The sequence below is a fragment of the Oculina patagonica genome, chromosome 9 (assembly GCF_052425735.1).
Source record: "Oculina patagonica isolate OP01 chromosome 9, crgOcupat, whole genome shotgun sequence".
NCBI classification, from domain to species: Eukaryota; Metazoa; Cnidaria; class Anthozoa; order Scleractinia; family Oculinidae; genus Oculina; species Oculina patagonica.
The window spans coordinates 7,475,130-7,490,902 of NC_135766.1; the positions used below are offsets into that span (position 1 = coordinate 7,475,130).

The 15,773-nt window shown below is 39.6% G+C and overlaps 1 protein-coding gene across 1 annotated transcript; it reads right to left on the reverse strand.

The window, feature by feature from the left end:
* Positions 1-7,405, reverse strand: LOC144666837 (nuclear receptor coactivator 4-B-like). The gene is made up of 2 exons (XM_078528240.1): positions 7,183-7,405; positions 1-2,942 (listed from the first exon to the last, which is right to left on the reverse strand). Exon 2 carries the CDS (start codon positions 2,932-2,934, stop codon positions 1,297-1,299), a length of 1,638 nt encoding a protein of 545 aa, XP_078384366.1. The 5' UTR covers positions 2,935-2,942; positions 7,183-7,405; the 3' UTR covers positions 1-1,296.
* Positions 7,406-15,773: the final 8,368 nt, after the last annotated feature.

The window sequence follows — 15,773 nt, forward strand, 5'->3', positions numbered from 1 at the left end:
TTTCTTACTTGCTAGCCATTTTATTTTTTACCCATCTTTAGTAATCTTATTTGCCTACATATTATGAACAGGCTCTGGTCCCTAGTGTGGAACAGGGTGAAGAAAATCAATCACTGTGCTTTTTATTTTCTCCCAACCTATACCTGCCAAGGAAGCCTGCTCAAAGGCTATATTTTTGACTCTTACAACTTAATCTAATCATTGTTTTACATTAAAAATATTATCCTTTTTACAGGGCCGCAAATAATTTTTTTCACTTGAAAGGACATTAAACTCTTCTAAAATTGTGGTCAGACAGCTTTTATTCATTGGTTTAAATGATTTAATATCACAAAAATTGTCCAGACATCATGTCCGACCACACTTGGGATTTCGTCGGATAAAAGCAAATTTTGGTCGACGGATGACTGACTGTTATTTGCAGCCCTGTTTTTATAATTAAGTTTGTACAAAAATACAGCAAACTAAATGCATGTTTTGACAATAGACTATGAGTGTTAACCATTTGGGGTTAAGAAAAGGGTTGGAATAACCCCTTGAGTAGTGGCAAGTGTTTTTCCTAAATCAGCATTTGAACTGACCAAAATACATGGCACTATTTATAATTCAGTTTCTGGTTATCGTTTTCTAGACTGAAAATCATGAAGCAAACAAACAAATGGTACATAATTAACGGATGGTTTGAACAAAATTAATATTTACAGAAAAATATTTTTGTTAGAAGTCCCTGCTTCTAATCACAGTACAAGTATAATGCTAATAATTATTTCTGATAGAAGGTGATGTTACTTATCAAAACTTGTGTTAAAAGTTTATGATAAAATGCCCCGCTTCAAATCACAGTACAAGTACAATGGCTATATTTATGATAGAAGGTAATTTTTGCTATCAAAATTTTTTGTCAAATGTTTATGATAGAAGTCCCTGCTCCTAATCAAAGCGCTTTTTTCGATTCGATAACAAATCATTCTCTGCCCTGCGTCTATGAAACATTGCTATTTAAATGCAATGGAATTTTACAAGTACATCAACTTTAAATGCATGCACTTTATGTGAACATCGCATTGTTTTAAGAGATCCCAAAGTATTTAGGATATGCTTAATATTGCTTCAAATGGAATAATAAAATTTGTCCCAACAAAAAAATTGCTATTTGCATCACAAGCAATAACATGTATCTACAGTGTATTGTTGGATTGGCATGCTTGCTGAATATAAGATCAGAATATAAGGATGAGACACTTTCATTGAAAGCAAGTAACATGTACATGTACCACTACCTTGAACTCAAGACTCTTAGTAAAGTTCCTGTGACAGCAGCCACCCATCTTTAGAGCTTGCTATCTGATCAAACACCTTAAACACTCCTTTAGAGCACATGACAGGGCAATTCTTACAGCTCTCAGACGAGCTTCGTGCAAGCCATTTGCATATGTCCTTATCTGTAGAAGGACTTGAGAGCCAATGGTTGTAACCAACTGGAAGAGATTCAATGTATGACTTCATACCACTGCTTGTCAGCTCTTTGACTTCTCTGTTATCAGTCGCATTTTCACTGCAGGGATGCAGCCACTGCTGGTTAGACTGAGCTGCCAGGTTTTCTTTATATCTTTTAATACCAGTGTAATCCTGGACTCTGATGTTAGCTTCACAAGACTGCTTTAATAACCATCTATCATTATTAGGAACTTCATCTGGAATATGACTTGAGAAAGCAATGATGTCAGTGCCAGTTTCTACATCTTCTTTACGTACTGCCAACCAGTCAGACATCTCACTCAACGTGTCGTCAAATTCTGCGGACATTTCCTGTACACCACTTTCAGGACACTCTGATGTCAATCCACAAGAGCACTCGGAACACGACTGTGTACTCATACTTCTTGACAATTTGGTACTGCCTGTACTTTGCACCTTCTTTTTTAGCCACTTGTCAGCAGGTGAAGAAGCTATATCGCGATATGTTTTACCAATCAGATTGGTAGAAAGTTCATGTTCAGTAATCCCTGACTTCTTTAACCACTGGCTTGACTCAGACATTTTCACAACTCTGTAGTAGCTGAACAAATTATCAGAAGGCATTTCTGAAGATGAACTTAGCTTGGAGGAATCCAAAAGCCAGGCCTCGTTTTCTGATGCTTTTTTCTCTGGAGGTTCCAAACCATTCCTTGTTTCTGCTGAGGAATTCTGTGATTGGCCTTTGAACAACCATTGCTCAATGGGATGCTGCTCAGGTGAAGAGATTGAACTCTCCACAGTACTGACTCCAGGCACTGGTTTTTGTTGCAGCCAGTCTTGGATGTTTAATTTGACTGAGGGGATGTTGAGGATATCTTGTGAAGTGCCAGTGCCATTGCTCTTCATGAGCCACTCTTCACATGGCCCTGATGGAGTAAAGAAGGTTGTTTTCTTAGCAAATCCCAGCATTTGAGAAACCATCTGCCTGTCGACAACAGGGTTATCAGAAACCACAACTCCAAACTTCTGTATGAACTCTTGAAGTTCAAAATTCTGGGCAACAAAATTGATTATTTTGGTTTCGTCAGGAGTAAGGTTGAGGCTGCCAACAACTTTCAAGCTTTCCCTCACATGACATTCCAGGCTTTCTGTGTCAAACACTTCACCACTCTGTTCCAGCAATACACAGGTTGACTGCAGCCTTCCAAGAGCTTTGTTGAGTTCAGCTTGCTGCTGACGCAACACCTCTTCTTTAACTTGCTGAACTACCTCAACTTGCCCAAGAAGCCATGTTTCTCTGTTCCGCAATGCCTCTAAATGGCGGCTGACACTGTCCCGAATCTGTGACTTCAAATCTGAGGCTGTTGTTTTCAAGCTTGCCTTGACATGACCAACTTCAGTAATTGCCTTTTGCAACATATCTATGTTACTGTGCAACTCTCCCAAAAGGTCAGCGAGGCTCTTATTGCACTCCATATTGAAATCTATAGGTAAATACAATAGCAGTTAGCAAAATTTGTTAAGCTAATAAAACTGAAATGATAATTGTGTTTGACAAAGGAGAAGGCATTCCTAATTTTGTGTGGTGTCCTGTACACATACTGGGTGTCCTGGGTATACCAGGGGGAGTTTTGGAGTTAGCAAAATTGCCTTGCTTTCATGTTATCAACCTCAATTTAATGTGTGTACACACTTGGACTTGCCGCACATAGCCTGCGTCCTCGAATTCCCTCAATTCTCCTACTAAGCTATGCAGGCTATGCCACACACGACAACATGGACCTTCACTGGCGCTTCGATTTGTATGGTTTACCCTACTGTTGGTAATTAAGTTTTACTAACTGCATGTCCTTTCAATTTAGTCGTTACATGTATGTTGTTGAAAATGATTCATCAAAGTTTTAGAAAGGTGTGTGGGGCATCTGGTGAATATATCAAATGGAAAATTGTTGTTTTGCTGTCAACCTTCTCAGCTTTGATGACTGTTGTTGTTTCGGTGAGTCAAGTCAAAGTAAACGGGTGTATAAATAGATAAAAATAATAAGTTGCTGTGAAGCACTTTGTTCATGTACTATAAAATGTTTTTTTCTTAAAAAAGTTTTAAAATGTTGTCTCATTTTGAGAAACATTTCGGGAATAACCCCTTCATCAGTCACAAAGTTCAAATTAAAACCGTTAAGGGATTATCAAACGTTACTTTGCACGTGCGTCATATGGTGTAGATGCCATATAAAGGTCATGAGCGCAAAAGAAACTAAATCAAACTAAATGAATTTAAAGAGAGGGGCACTGTCAAAAATAATTTTTCTAGGCCCTCCGGGCCATAGTTTAGCCTAAAAAAAGGTGCCACTGAATCAATATTGGAACATTGTGCTACAACATTGCAGAGTTCACATCAAAAGAACATCCGGTCTGACTGTAACATTCAACAGTTTCTTTACTGTTATGAAGTTCCAGGTTAAGAGACTCACAAATTCTGCCAAAGCAGTGCTCAGCTACCACGAAAAGAGTAAACCATACAAGTCATGTAGGTCCCAAACAAAGCTTAAAGTTTTAGATAATAGATTTACCTTTTTACCCGTTTTTATTATGTAAATAGCTTCTTTTTTCGACTTTTTTTGCTTGTTTACAAGCGAAAGTAGGAGAATAGCAGTTATGTTGGGCAAAATTGGACATTCTTGTTAACTCTCAAGGGACTTTTTTAATTTCTCAAGGGACTGTTTTAATTTCTCAAGGGATTTCTTTCCGCTGTGGGTGATGAAAGGCCGGGTCTTTTATTAGTATTGCGTCAACACTTGCGATCTCGCGTTAAAGACGTGACTTGTCACATATTCCGCTGTGGGTGATGAAAGGGTCTCTCATTAGTATTACGTCAACACTTGCAATCTCATGTTAAAAACGTGACTTGCCACATGTATAAACGTTATATAACAATTATTTTTATGCGTGAGTATCTCAAATGAGATATGACAACTAATCGAGAATGTGAGTGGTTCAGCCCATGAAGGCAAATTACTTCTCAATGTGGGGTTAAGATTGCGTGACGAGACAAAAGGTAACTCTGTCGTGCATAACCTTTATCGAGAACCCTGCATTAAGCCAAGTAGAAATCTTTCTAACTCGAAAGGAAACAATTATTTCCATTAAAGGCAAACGCCAAAGTTTACCATTTTTAACCAAGCCAAAGTATATGAGTCGCAAAGCACCCAGCCGTCGCGACTGACAAATACAGCATTTCGAATTCCTCCGCGAAAATAAAAAAATGCTTGAACTGAAAGACGTTTAAATTCTTCCATGATATGTTCGAACAACAATGCCCAGGATAAACCTTCTACTCAAACTAACTTCATGAAAAAAAGTCGATATCTCGAAGAGATCTTTGATTTTAACTTATTTTTACTTTAAATAATTGATTGTAATAGTTGTAATTATAGGTTTAAGTTTTTTTTTTAAGTTTTTTTCTTAGTCAGGTGTCCACAATTAGTAGAGGGGACTTTTCCCCTCAGCTAAACATTTTAGACACAGTAATAAAGTTATTCATTCATTCATTCATTCTTCCATGCTAACTTTTCTTTTATAGTGACAAATTTTCAAGCGATTTTCATTAGCCAAGGAAGGCTTCAAATGAGAATAGCTCTGTGCTTTATATTAGAATTTAGTAGAAACTCAGCTGTGTTCTATTGGAAATCCGCGAATCTGATTGGTTCTCCCACTGTTTTCTATTCGCCGTTATAGTTCACCACTAAATTTTCTCCGATTCTGATTGGTTTAAATTGAACACGTGACGCGATAGTGCCCGTCCGCCGGAGGGCACTATCAGCCCATAGTGCCCTCCCGTGAAAAAATGCCCGGATCGATAGTGCCCGCCCGTGACTGTTTTTTGTAAACAAGCCGCCTGCAGACAAAAAAAACCCAACCAAATTCACTGCATTTAGTGGGTTTCTCGTCTGGTTTTGTTTCGTTTGTTAAATTTCGGCTTTCAATTGAGTTTTTTATCCTCAAAAGTAAAAATAATTTACGATGCTTGTTTTTGTATGTGCGCGCGGAAGAAAATTTAGTGGTGAACAATAAAAACAATAGAGTGTTTCTGTCTCGGAACTATGGGACTGATAGTTGCCCCTTGGAAATTTGATGTTCTTAAAACTAGCATATTTGCCCTCGAAGCTTCGCTTCTCGGGCTAATATTTGTTTTAAGAACATCAAATTTCCGCGGGGCAACTATCAGCCGATAGTTCCTCGACAGAAACACTCTATTGTTAAAATAGAAAACAGTCGCGCGCGCGAGTAGCTTTTTAAGTGGTAAATTTTCTTGATTTTTGTCTTCAAAGTGCACAATATTGTAGGTTTTGTACTACCATCCTTTAGAGTTACCACTAAAACAATTAGACTACTCGCCTTCGTTTTCTATGAGCGATAGTCAACTCGGCTGTGCCTCGTTGACTATTTGCTCATAGAAAACTCGGGCTCGTAGTCAATTGTTAAATAGTAAACTTTTACCACAGATGACAGTCTAATAGACTTAATGACATGTATGGAATTATCACTATTCAAAGTGCTCTTTCTACTGCATTGAAAATCTAGTCCAGCACCAGCTTAACAGAGGTTTTTAACGATTAAAAACACCAATATAAAATTCATTTCGGTGTGTGCGTCCACTTAATAGAGGTGTTTGCTGAATAGGGTTTTGTTTCAGGACCAGACTAAGTGTCTGTACCACAAATGTACCAACACTCTATCAAATATACCAATAAACCCTCTGCCGATACCAACTTGTCATACTGACCAGTGAACACTCAATTGACACCCATGGAACAGGATATTGGACAGCCAATATACACTCAATGAAAACTATTTAACAATTATCCTGCGAAATCGCGCGGAATATTGCTTGATAGTTAGCCGACGAGGCCGTAGGCCGAGTCGGCTAAAATCAGGCGATATTACGCAAGATTGAGCAGGATAATTGTTTTATTATTCAAAAAATTGTCAACGAAACACATTTTGCAGATAGAAAAACTGTAATTATGCAGCGCTTCACAAGATTTCGGACGAATCTTCGCAACCTACGTATATCGCAGGATATCTGTTATGTAAGGATGACAGATAACGTTAACATTTTGACCATATTTGGGCAGCGCGCGCATGTGTTGAATAATAAAAGTGGATACCCAGACGACATATTGAAACCCAATCTCGGTCAATTCTTGGCCGACTGATATCAAAGTCTAGTTATATTGACCGACACTATCGACCAATTTTCCTTCAGTAGACATGATACGGCCCTCCTCCTTTCCTTTAAACTAAAACTTGAGTCAATGGCTCATTCATAGCCAAGTTTTGTTTAAATGTAAGTTCACTCTGGTCTCAAATGACTTGGCGCTTGCCGGCGGCTCGCGGACTGTAAGCTCATATCGTTGATCGTGCTTCAGTCTGTTCTGCAGGCTATTAAATGCGTCTAGAAATTTGTATCGCCATTTTCGTGAATTCGTCAACTTCAAGAACGCTTCATTGTTTAGAGGAAAAATATTCGGTTTCTTGATGTAAACTTACTAATTTACAGCCCGGGTCCACAACGAGGAAATACGTTCCAACTGTGCCAGATACGCCCGGGCAGATTTGACTATCGAAGTTTGAACACGGTCCAACTCAAAAAGCCGGCAAAGCCTGCTTTTCTACGTAACCATTTCAACTTATTGTAAATGACTTTTTGAACAATAACCTTACCAGAACTTCAGAGGAAGACGAATGTTCCTTCTAGTTCTTCTGGAGACTGTGAAAATCCAGTTAAAGGCACAAGCCACGTAAAAAATAATTTTGCGTTGCAACACGGTTTTTCCGCAGACACGTTTATTGTAATGGTGATATTGAACCAAATTGCACCAATCAGAGAAGACATTATATAAGGAGTCAAGTGTTCTTATAAAAGGCATATTTTGATTGGTCTGTTATTTAAAGAATAGCATTGTTGAACAGCGTGAGCTCAAAATGCGTGAGCTCTGACACGAACTTGCTTGAAGCATGGTGCGCGGGGAGTTGTGGGCCTGCTTGATGCTCTTTGGCCAAACGCAGAAAAAGAACAAAAGCATCCGAAAGCATTGCAATGTTAAACTTCTACTGAGGCCCCGTCCACACTGACCCGGGTAAATTTGAAAATTCATCTACTTTTCTCTGTTAGGCCAACCGTCTACACTGAAACGGCGTTTTCGGTCACCCAAAACAGTGCTTTTCAAAAACGTTCTCCAAATAGTCGCTCGTCAAATAGTCATCTGTTTTTTTTTTTGTCAAAACAAAGGTTTAATTAGCTTTATAACAATAGCTCTGTGCATACGTTGTTACTCTGCGTGCGATGAAGCGTATCGTTTTCAAATTTACCCGGGTCAATGTGGACGGGACCTGAATTTTCTAGCGTCAAAAGTCTGATGATCGCTTCGTGCTTGGAGCTCGAGTAACTTTTCATTAACGTCTCTATCTTCAAATTGTAGTATTCTGCTTTGCATGTATTATTTGCATCGAGCACCAACAGTTTACTTTGTTGATTGTTCAAGACGCTTCGCTGTTGTTATAAGTGGCTGTTTTTAAGCTAGAGACGATAATGTCGTCTAGACGTCTTTAACGTCTAAGACGTTAAAGGCGTCTGGTATAAAAACGGGACGCATTTAGTAGACAGTTTTTCAGAAAAAAAAAATAAAAAAGACTGGGTTCGACACTCGGAGGACACTGGACACGAAGACGTAAAGCCATCAGACGTTAAAGGCATCTCAGTCTTATTTACTGTTTTTATACTAGTTAACGACGTCCGGTTTTTATACTAGACGGCTTTAACGTTAAAGCTGTCCGATAAGAGCGTCGTTCAGACGCTCTTACGAAAAGACGTTAAAGCCATCAGACGTTAAAGGCGTCTGTCTTATTTACCGTTTTTATACTAGACGTTAATGTCGTCTCGAGACAGCTTTACCGTCTAAGACGGCTTTTTAAAGCCGTCTTAAACGTTTCTAGCATAAAAACGGCCAGTTAATTGTATCTATAACAAAATTCTCGATTTTGATTGGTTCTACGCGCGCGTAATTGGCGCGGGATGACGTGGGTGTCTAATTACAGTATAATTGGACACCTACGATTAATTAGTAATTGGACCTCGTGTCGTACAATTCAGAGAGTAATCAAAACTATAACAAAATTCTCGATCGGTGATTGGTTATCAGCAGCCCGATTTGAGCACTAATAGGACAGTGTACGCGTCATGCTTGTAATTGGACAGTGTAATAGGTCAGTTTACGCGTCATGCCTGTGTAATTGGACAGTACGCGTCATTTTGCGCGCGCTGTTGTTGTGCATTTTGTTGAGTAAACTGTTATGTTTTTCAGTTTTTATAAAAACGTTAAACCATTTGACTAAAGGTTAGTTTGTTTTTCAAATTTTGTCATAGTTTTGATTAATTGGTAACAGGACTTCGTGTCGTCCAATTCTGTCTGTAATCATACTCGTGATTAAACAAATCGGACTCCCGCTTCGCGGTCGTCCGATTTTGTTTATCACTCGTATGATTACAGACCGAATTGGACTCCACTCAGTCCTATTACCATTATTAATCGTGCTCGTAATTTCAAATTGTCCTCGCGCTGCGCGCTCGGTCGATTTTGAAATCACTTGCCGGCTGTTCCGAAAATGCGGAGTGCGGAGTCCGAAATTGCGGAGTCTGTTAAAAAAAATAAAATTGAAAAAAACAAATTATTCACATTTTTCACAAAAATGTGGTGAATTACGACTCGCTGTCTCAAAATAACTTTAGATTCCTTTCTTGCCAAAGAGCCGAAACCGTGTTGCCTCGTAAAAAATAAAATACTCCTGGCTTTGTCGCTGTCAGAGCTCTCATTGTCGCTACTAATCACCAGTGGGTGTTTCTTATTTGGGAAGAAGTTCATAACTGAACCTAAGCAAAACATCTTTGAAAATTTGAACCACACCTATTCAAAAAACAATTCTTGCAAAGAAATTGATTTACTAACCCTTTTCTCTTACCGACATGGCTACACGACGCTCCAGGCGTGCATCTCTCTGTGAAAGATCGATCCAAAACCGGAGTTTTGGGAGGATTAGTGGAAAACACGAGGCCGGGGTCCTGGGGTCCCGGGGTGTGGAAAACGCGGGGTCCCGGGGTCTGTAGAAAACACGTGGTGTGGAAAACCCGGGGTCCCGAGGTCTGCGGAAAACGCGTGGTCCCGGGATCTAAAAATAAAAAGATCTTGACGGTGAAAAAAAATTTCTGGCTAAAAAGAAGTATAATAGTTTATCACCAAAGTTAATACGTTCGTAAAACGTGTTTCCTTGCATTGTAAGCCTATTATTCATCTCGTAAAAAAGTCATTCAAGTTTGTGAATCATATATATATCTTTGCAATCCTTTTGAATATCGTATTTTTCCATTTTTTTAAAAAAAGAAACTAAACATGAGTTATATACATTTTGTTAGTTGAAAATAATTTTTTGCCAAAAATTAACCTACAAATTTTTATCCTGAATCCGAAAACATTAAGACAAACACGGAAAACACGGGGTGTGGAAAACGCGGGGTCCCGGGGTCTGTGGAAAACACGGGGTCCCACGTATTTTTTTATTATTCTATATTTTCCGTTTTTTCTTTCTTTCTATTTTTTATTCCAAAGTTGAATGTTTTTTTTTTTTGAAAACAGTTATTAGCGGCTTGTGAAATCTTTTAGGGTTCTTTTTAAAAATCGCTATGCTCTCAGACTCTTTCAGTGATATGAAAAGGTAGGTCTTTCCAAAGTTTAGGGGCGTAAAAAGAAAAGAATCGTAGACATTCTTATTCTTAGGCCATTTTAACTTCAATAAAAATAAAATAACAGTTAAAGTCCGCTATGCGTACATGTGTGGACTTCCATTATGAATTATTTCACTGTACATATAAGCACTGAAATCTAAGTTGACAGTCATTTGGAATATCGACTCACGAGTGAACAACTTAGGCCCAGTTCAGACGCCGATCTTTTCATGAGCCGAACCTACATGAAAAGATCGGCGTCTGAATCAAATTAGAACGGTTATTTCAATTTGGAACGGCTCACCCGTTCTTCCCGCCTGGCTTGGCCGAGAATTTCGCCTGTGGAACACCTTTGGAACGGCTTTGATTCAGGCGCCGTACTTTTCATGTGCCGATCCCAATTCATAAATTATTATAATGTATTTTGCCATGTATTTATAATTCATATTTATATTATAATGTATTTTGTATTAGGAACGGCCTCGGAACGGCCAAAAAGTACGGCGTCTGAATCAAGAGGCGTACTTTTGTCAATTTGGGTCGGCCCAAATTCGAATTGAGTTCGGCTCATGAAAAGTACGGCGTCTCAACCGGACCTTAAAGTTTGCAGTCGAATAATTCGAGACACGAGACGAGAAAACAAAGAACTTATCAAACGATTACATGTAATTTTTCACAAGACTGTTAGAAGAAAACAATACCTTTCACTTTGTTTCAAGGAACACATTAAGTTGCCGTTGCCGTTTTTTGGGATGTCACGCAATGCTCTAACACTAACAAAATTGGCGTTCTGACCGCCAACACAGTAGCCTGAATTTCAGACGTCTCTCTCTGGTCGCCTGCTCCTGAAATTCAGGCTACCAACACAGGCGAATAAGTCTGCAGTGACTTTTTATGATGTTACCCTAAACACGAGACCTTGACGGCTAAAAACATCGGTGTTCTGCAACTAAACACCCTAAATACTACCAAAATCAGTATTCAGAAAAAGACCGCGACTTTCCCGTCCCGTTCATATCCTCCCCCCCCCCCCCACCGTCACGTAGTCACCCTCCACGTAGTTTACGACAGATGCCATTTTTTCATGGATAAAATCCCAAAATCCTACAAAAGCTAGTTTTTGAAACCAAAAGCCTACCCTTACCGCTAACAAGAAAGGATACTTATTTTTTATTCAAAAAGAAAGTTGCGTGCAAGCACGTTAACTGTCTCAGATCGCCTGTGTAAACAACTCCTCGATAAACTTATTTTCTTTATCAATGCGTTGCTGCCGTTTTATAACCTTTCTGGAAAAAGCACGTTTCAATAAGCTTTCACTAATGTATAGTTTCTTAGTAGCTTGCCTAAAAAGGCAGAGTAATATTTTTTTCTTCAAGAAATATTCACTGTTCTTTACTTTTCGAGTCGGTGGTTTGAGGAGCGGCAAAGCACTCAATTTCAACCAACAATTAAATAATTTTGTCGCACAGTTTCAATATGCAAATTTTACGATTTGGTGTTATTTTTATACTTTAAGGACAATGTTTTTGGGCAGTTCTGAATTCGACATCATTCATGACTTGAGAGCCAAATGGAGTACGTGAATTATATTCCGGAGCCCAAGACATGTAAAACAACATGATCATCGAGCTTGTTTTGATGACTCATTGCGCACTCATGCTGTGTGTATTTTCGGCAACCGATGGTGTTACTATTTGCCGCCAATTGCAAATACATGCAGTTTCACCCTTTTCACATTTGACCCACATTTGAACACGGAGAAATATCCTCCTTCCTGAAAGAGTTTCATCCTTTTAACACGGAGAGTTACTTGTGCCTCTATAAATACGAGTTTCTTCTTTTTCAAAAGGAAATTCACTTCGACTCTTCGCGAACAAGTCTCTTTTAGGCAGTTGATTCCTTAACTTGCGGCGCCGCTTTTACGAGACAGTCGAGACCTTACACTTGCCACAAGTCGACTCTTTTGAGCGACAAAGTCGCTTCTAGATTCAGGAATAAATTGCGACTTACTCGACACTGATCGAATAGTTCACTGCCTTGACTGCTAACGATCTCACCGAAACTTCGGATTCTCCGAACACTATCGAATCCTTCCGTAAGCACTTAATTGAATTACGGAAAGTGACCCCCCAATCGGAAAAAACTGCATCATAACAATGTGATGAAATCCACACAAAAACACTGCGGTGTCTTGTCATGTTTGTCACCGCAGTGTGTTTTTTATTTTTAAAGAAAAGGATCTTTGACCGTATGTACATGTTTTCACGTCAGGAATTTGTAAGAGTAACTGGCCAGACGATGGAAAGGAACGAGCTGGTTTATAGGCGTTAAAAAGAAAAGTCATTCTCTTGTGTGTGTTTTCTTTTTCTTCTCTTATTTTGCAGATGTTTTCAACTCTTCTATGTGGACGGACCTTCAGGCAGCTGCTCCCCAGGATGATGATGTTTTATCTTCTCTTGCGAATTCTCTTCCAGACGTGGCTTTCGCTAGCAGAGCTCCTAGTACTTCGTCTAAGTATTCATCCACCTACATAAGATGGAAGTCTTGGGCGCGAGAGCATGGCTTGTGTGCTTTTCCTGCATCTCCTTTTCACTTTGCTCTTAATTTGCGTCATTTGATGACTGAGGCGAAGACAGCGTCCCCCCTGGAGTCAGCGGTTCATAGCATTGCTTGGATTCATCAGTTGGGTAGCGAGCCCTCTCCTACGGAGCATCCATTGGTGAAGAGTATTCTTGCTGGTGCGCAGCGTTTGTTGGCCCACCACACAAGCAAGAAGGAGCCAATCACTGTCTCTCAGTTGGAACAATTAGTTAGTTGCAAGGCCGATGCGATGGCCTCTTTGTATAACATTCGTTCTGTTGTAATTTGTTTGCTAGCCTTTGCCGCATTTCTTCGTTTTGATGAGCTTGCTTAGTTAGTTCGTTCTGATGTTGAGATCAAGAGAGACATGTTACAATTATTTATTGAATCTAGTAAGAGGATCAGTACAGGGATGGAGCTTGGGTTGTTGTAGCTTCATCTGGTAAAGTAACTTGTCCTGTAGCTTTGATGAGACGTTATTTAGACAGGGCGAAGCTTTCCGATGACAGCCCTCTTTTTTTGTCAGTTATCGAAAACCAAGTTTGGTTATAAACCTAGGTTGAAAGGTTTAAGTTATACTAGATTAAGGGAATTAGTGTTAAAAGCGTTTAAAGACATTGTGCCGGACATTTCCGCCATTGGTACGCATAGCCTCAGGAGTGTGGCGGGGCTACTGCTGCCGCTAATGCTGGTATTCCAGACCGTCTCTTTAAGCGTCATGGCCGCTGATCTAGTGATTCCGCTAAGGATAGTTATGTAAAAGACTCTGTCTTCTCGCTTGTAAGTATCTAAGGCCTTAGGTGTTTAGTTTTTGCTATTTCGTTGTATCATGTATTATTCTATCTCGTTAGTTGGTCTTGCCCGGGGGACCGTTGAATATGGGGTACAGCTGGCCTGGGGTTTTCCTCCTAGGAGCAAGTGGACGTACGGGGAGGTTTTTCACCCAGCTGTTGTTCCACAACCCTATTTCAGTTATATCGCGTTTGAGTATTTTGTACTGCCTATAACTTGGTTTATTTTGTAGTTTACGTTTACGTTATTCTGTACTCTTAGCTACTCTTTAGAAATAAACCGAACGCTTGGCTTGAAGCGAGCCACACCCAGGGGTTGTGTGTGTTTTAATTTGTGTTTGGTCAAACTGAGATTTAGAGGAGAGCCCGTGTTTTCCACACCCCAGGACCCTGCGTTTTCCACATCCCGGGCCTTCCACCCCGGGACCTCTGGACCTCGGGACCCCGAGAACCCGGGACCCCGGGACCCCGGGACCCCGGCCCGTGTTTTCCACTAATCCGTTTTGGGAGATGAATGGAAGTTTTGACAAGCAGATCAGTGCGGTTGAAAGGCTTTTTTGGGAAACAATGTTCTTTCTTTAATTTGTTTTCTGCATGAAAGCGCTCTTTGAAAAGTTTTATTTTTTGCTTTTTTATTGGCCAATCTATATTTTTTACTCCATTATAACTATTAAGTCTGCGTAAGTATCGTTGTCGCACAATAGTTGTTTTTAAAAAAATAATTGAACTTCGTTAATCAGCCTGTGACAGGTTTAGCAGGCGGAGTCGACAAGTGCCCGTTGTTAATAGTTTTTTTCATAGTGGGTTTCCTGTGTATTCTTGGAAAGCCAGTGTTTTGTTTCTGTTAGAGTTGGTAATGGTTATGTAATATTTTATGAGAACCATATGGTTAAAAATGGAAACTTGCGTTCTCTAGCCTCGTTAATTTTCTCATTTCGAGATAAAACGGTGAAGCCATAGATGTTTATATTTTTCCTCGGAGCAATTCCTGGTGCCTCTTCTTCGCCGATTCTTCGTAAACAATACTCTCGAATGGACCATAACAGTGGTTTTTCGTTGACGGAAGCACTTTCGCCGAGTCGTGTTCTTTTAAATTTTGTCAAGTTTGACGCACTTTTTGAAAGGTCCCATTTTCTGGGAATAAATCATGCCGTTTAAAATGTATAAAAATAACAGAGTAACATATACAGATCTATAGTTACAAATGTCACGTAAGAGTTTACGAAGACTACAAACAAAGGCCTATTACAATCTTAGACAATAGTTTAGTGCTGAGCTCACTAAGAAAATAATTCTCGGAACAGATCGATAAGAAAAATATGCTATGCTTTTTGGGTTATTATTATTATTATTATTATTATTATTATTATTATTATTATTATTATTATTATTATTATTATTATTATTATTATTATTATTTTACAGACTCCGCAATTTCGCACTCCGCACTTCGCACTCCACACTCCGCACTTTCGGAACAGCCATTACCTGCCCTATTACTCCCTGAATTGTTCTCCACTCAGTCCAAATACTATTACGTATCAACAAAAGCAATGCCCCTAGCCATAGTAACAATAAAGGCCTAGGACGACAAGTAGCGACGCAAGCCCGTGGAAGCGGAATACCTTGAGCCTGCTGGATGTCGGGGCCCCAAACGCTTCTTGGTGACGGGTTTAGGGTATACTCGGGTGGTGGAGGGGGGCAGGGGGGCTAGAGCTCGGGAAAAAAGGGGTGTGATGCGAGATTCCCATGGTGACAGGAACCGGGAGAAAACAAGTACAATTTTGCAACACTTTGCAAAGAGCTCGAGGAGGGAACCACGACGCAAAGGGGCGGAAGTAACAAGGTACCGGAAGCAAACTTTTGTACCATTGCATTTCGCGAACGGACTTGAAGGGAATAATTAACACTATTCTTTAGGGGTGTCTAGAAAACGAGGATTCGGTCTTCGGTCCTCGTTTTCTAGACACCCTATTCTTTTTTAAGTTTGTTTTGAAATTTAGGCCAATTAAAAATTATTATTCAAAAGAAATTACAATTTCTTGGATCATCTTAAAACGTCATCGGCTCAGCATGCATACATGTGTGCCGTTTATTGCAGTAGTCTTTCTGTGTTTCACAGTCACACGAGAGAGTTTACAGTTTAGGGAAAAGTCCAACGGAAA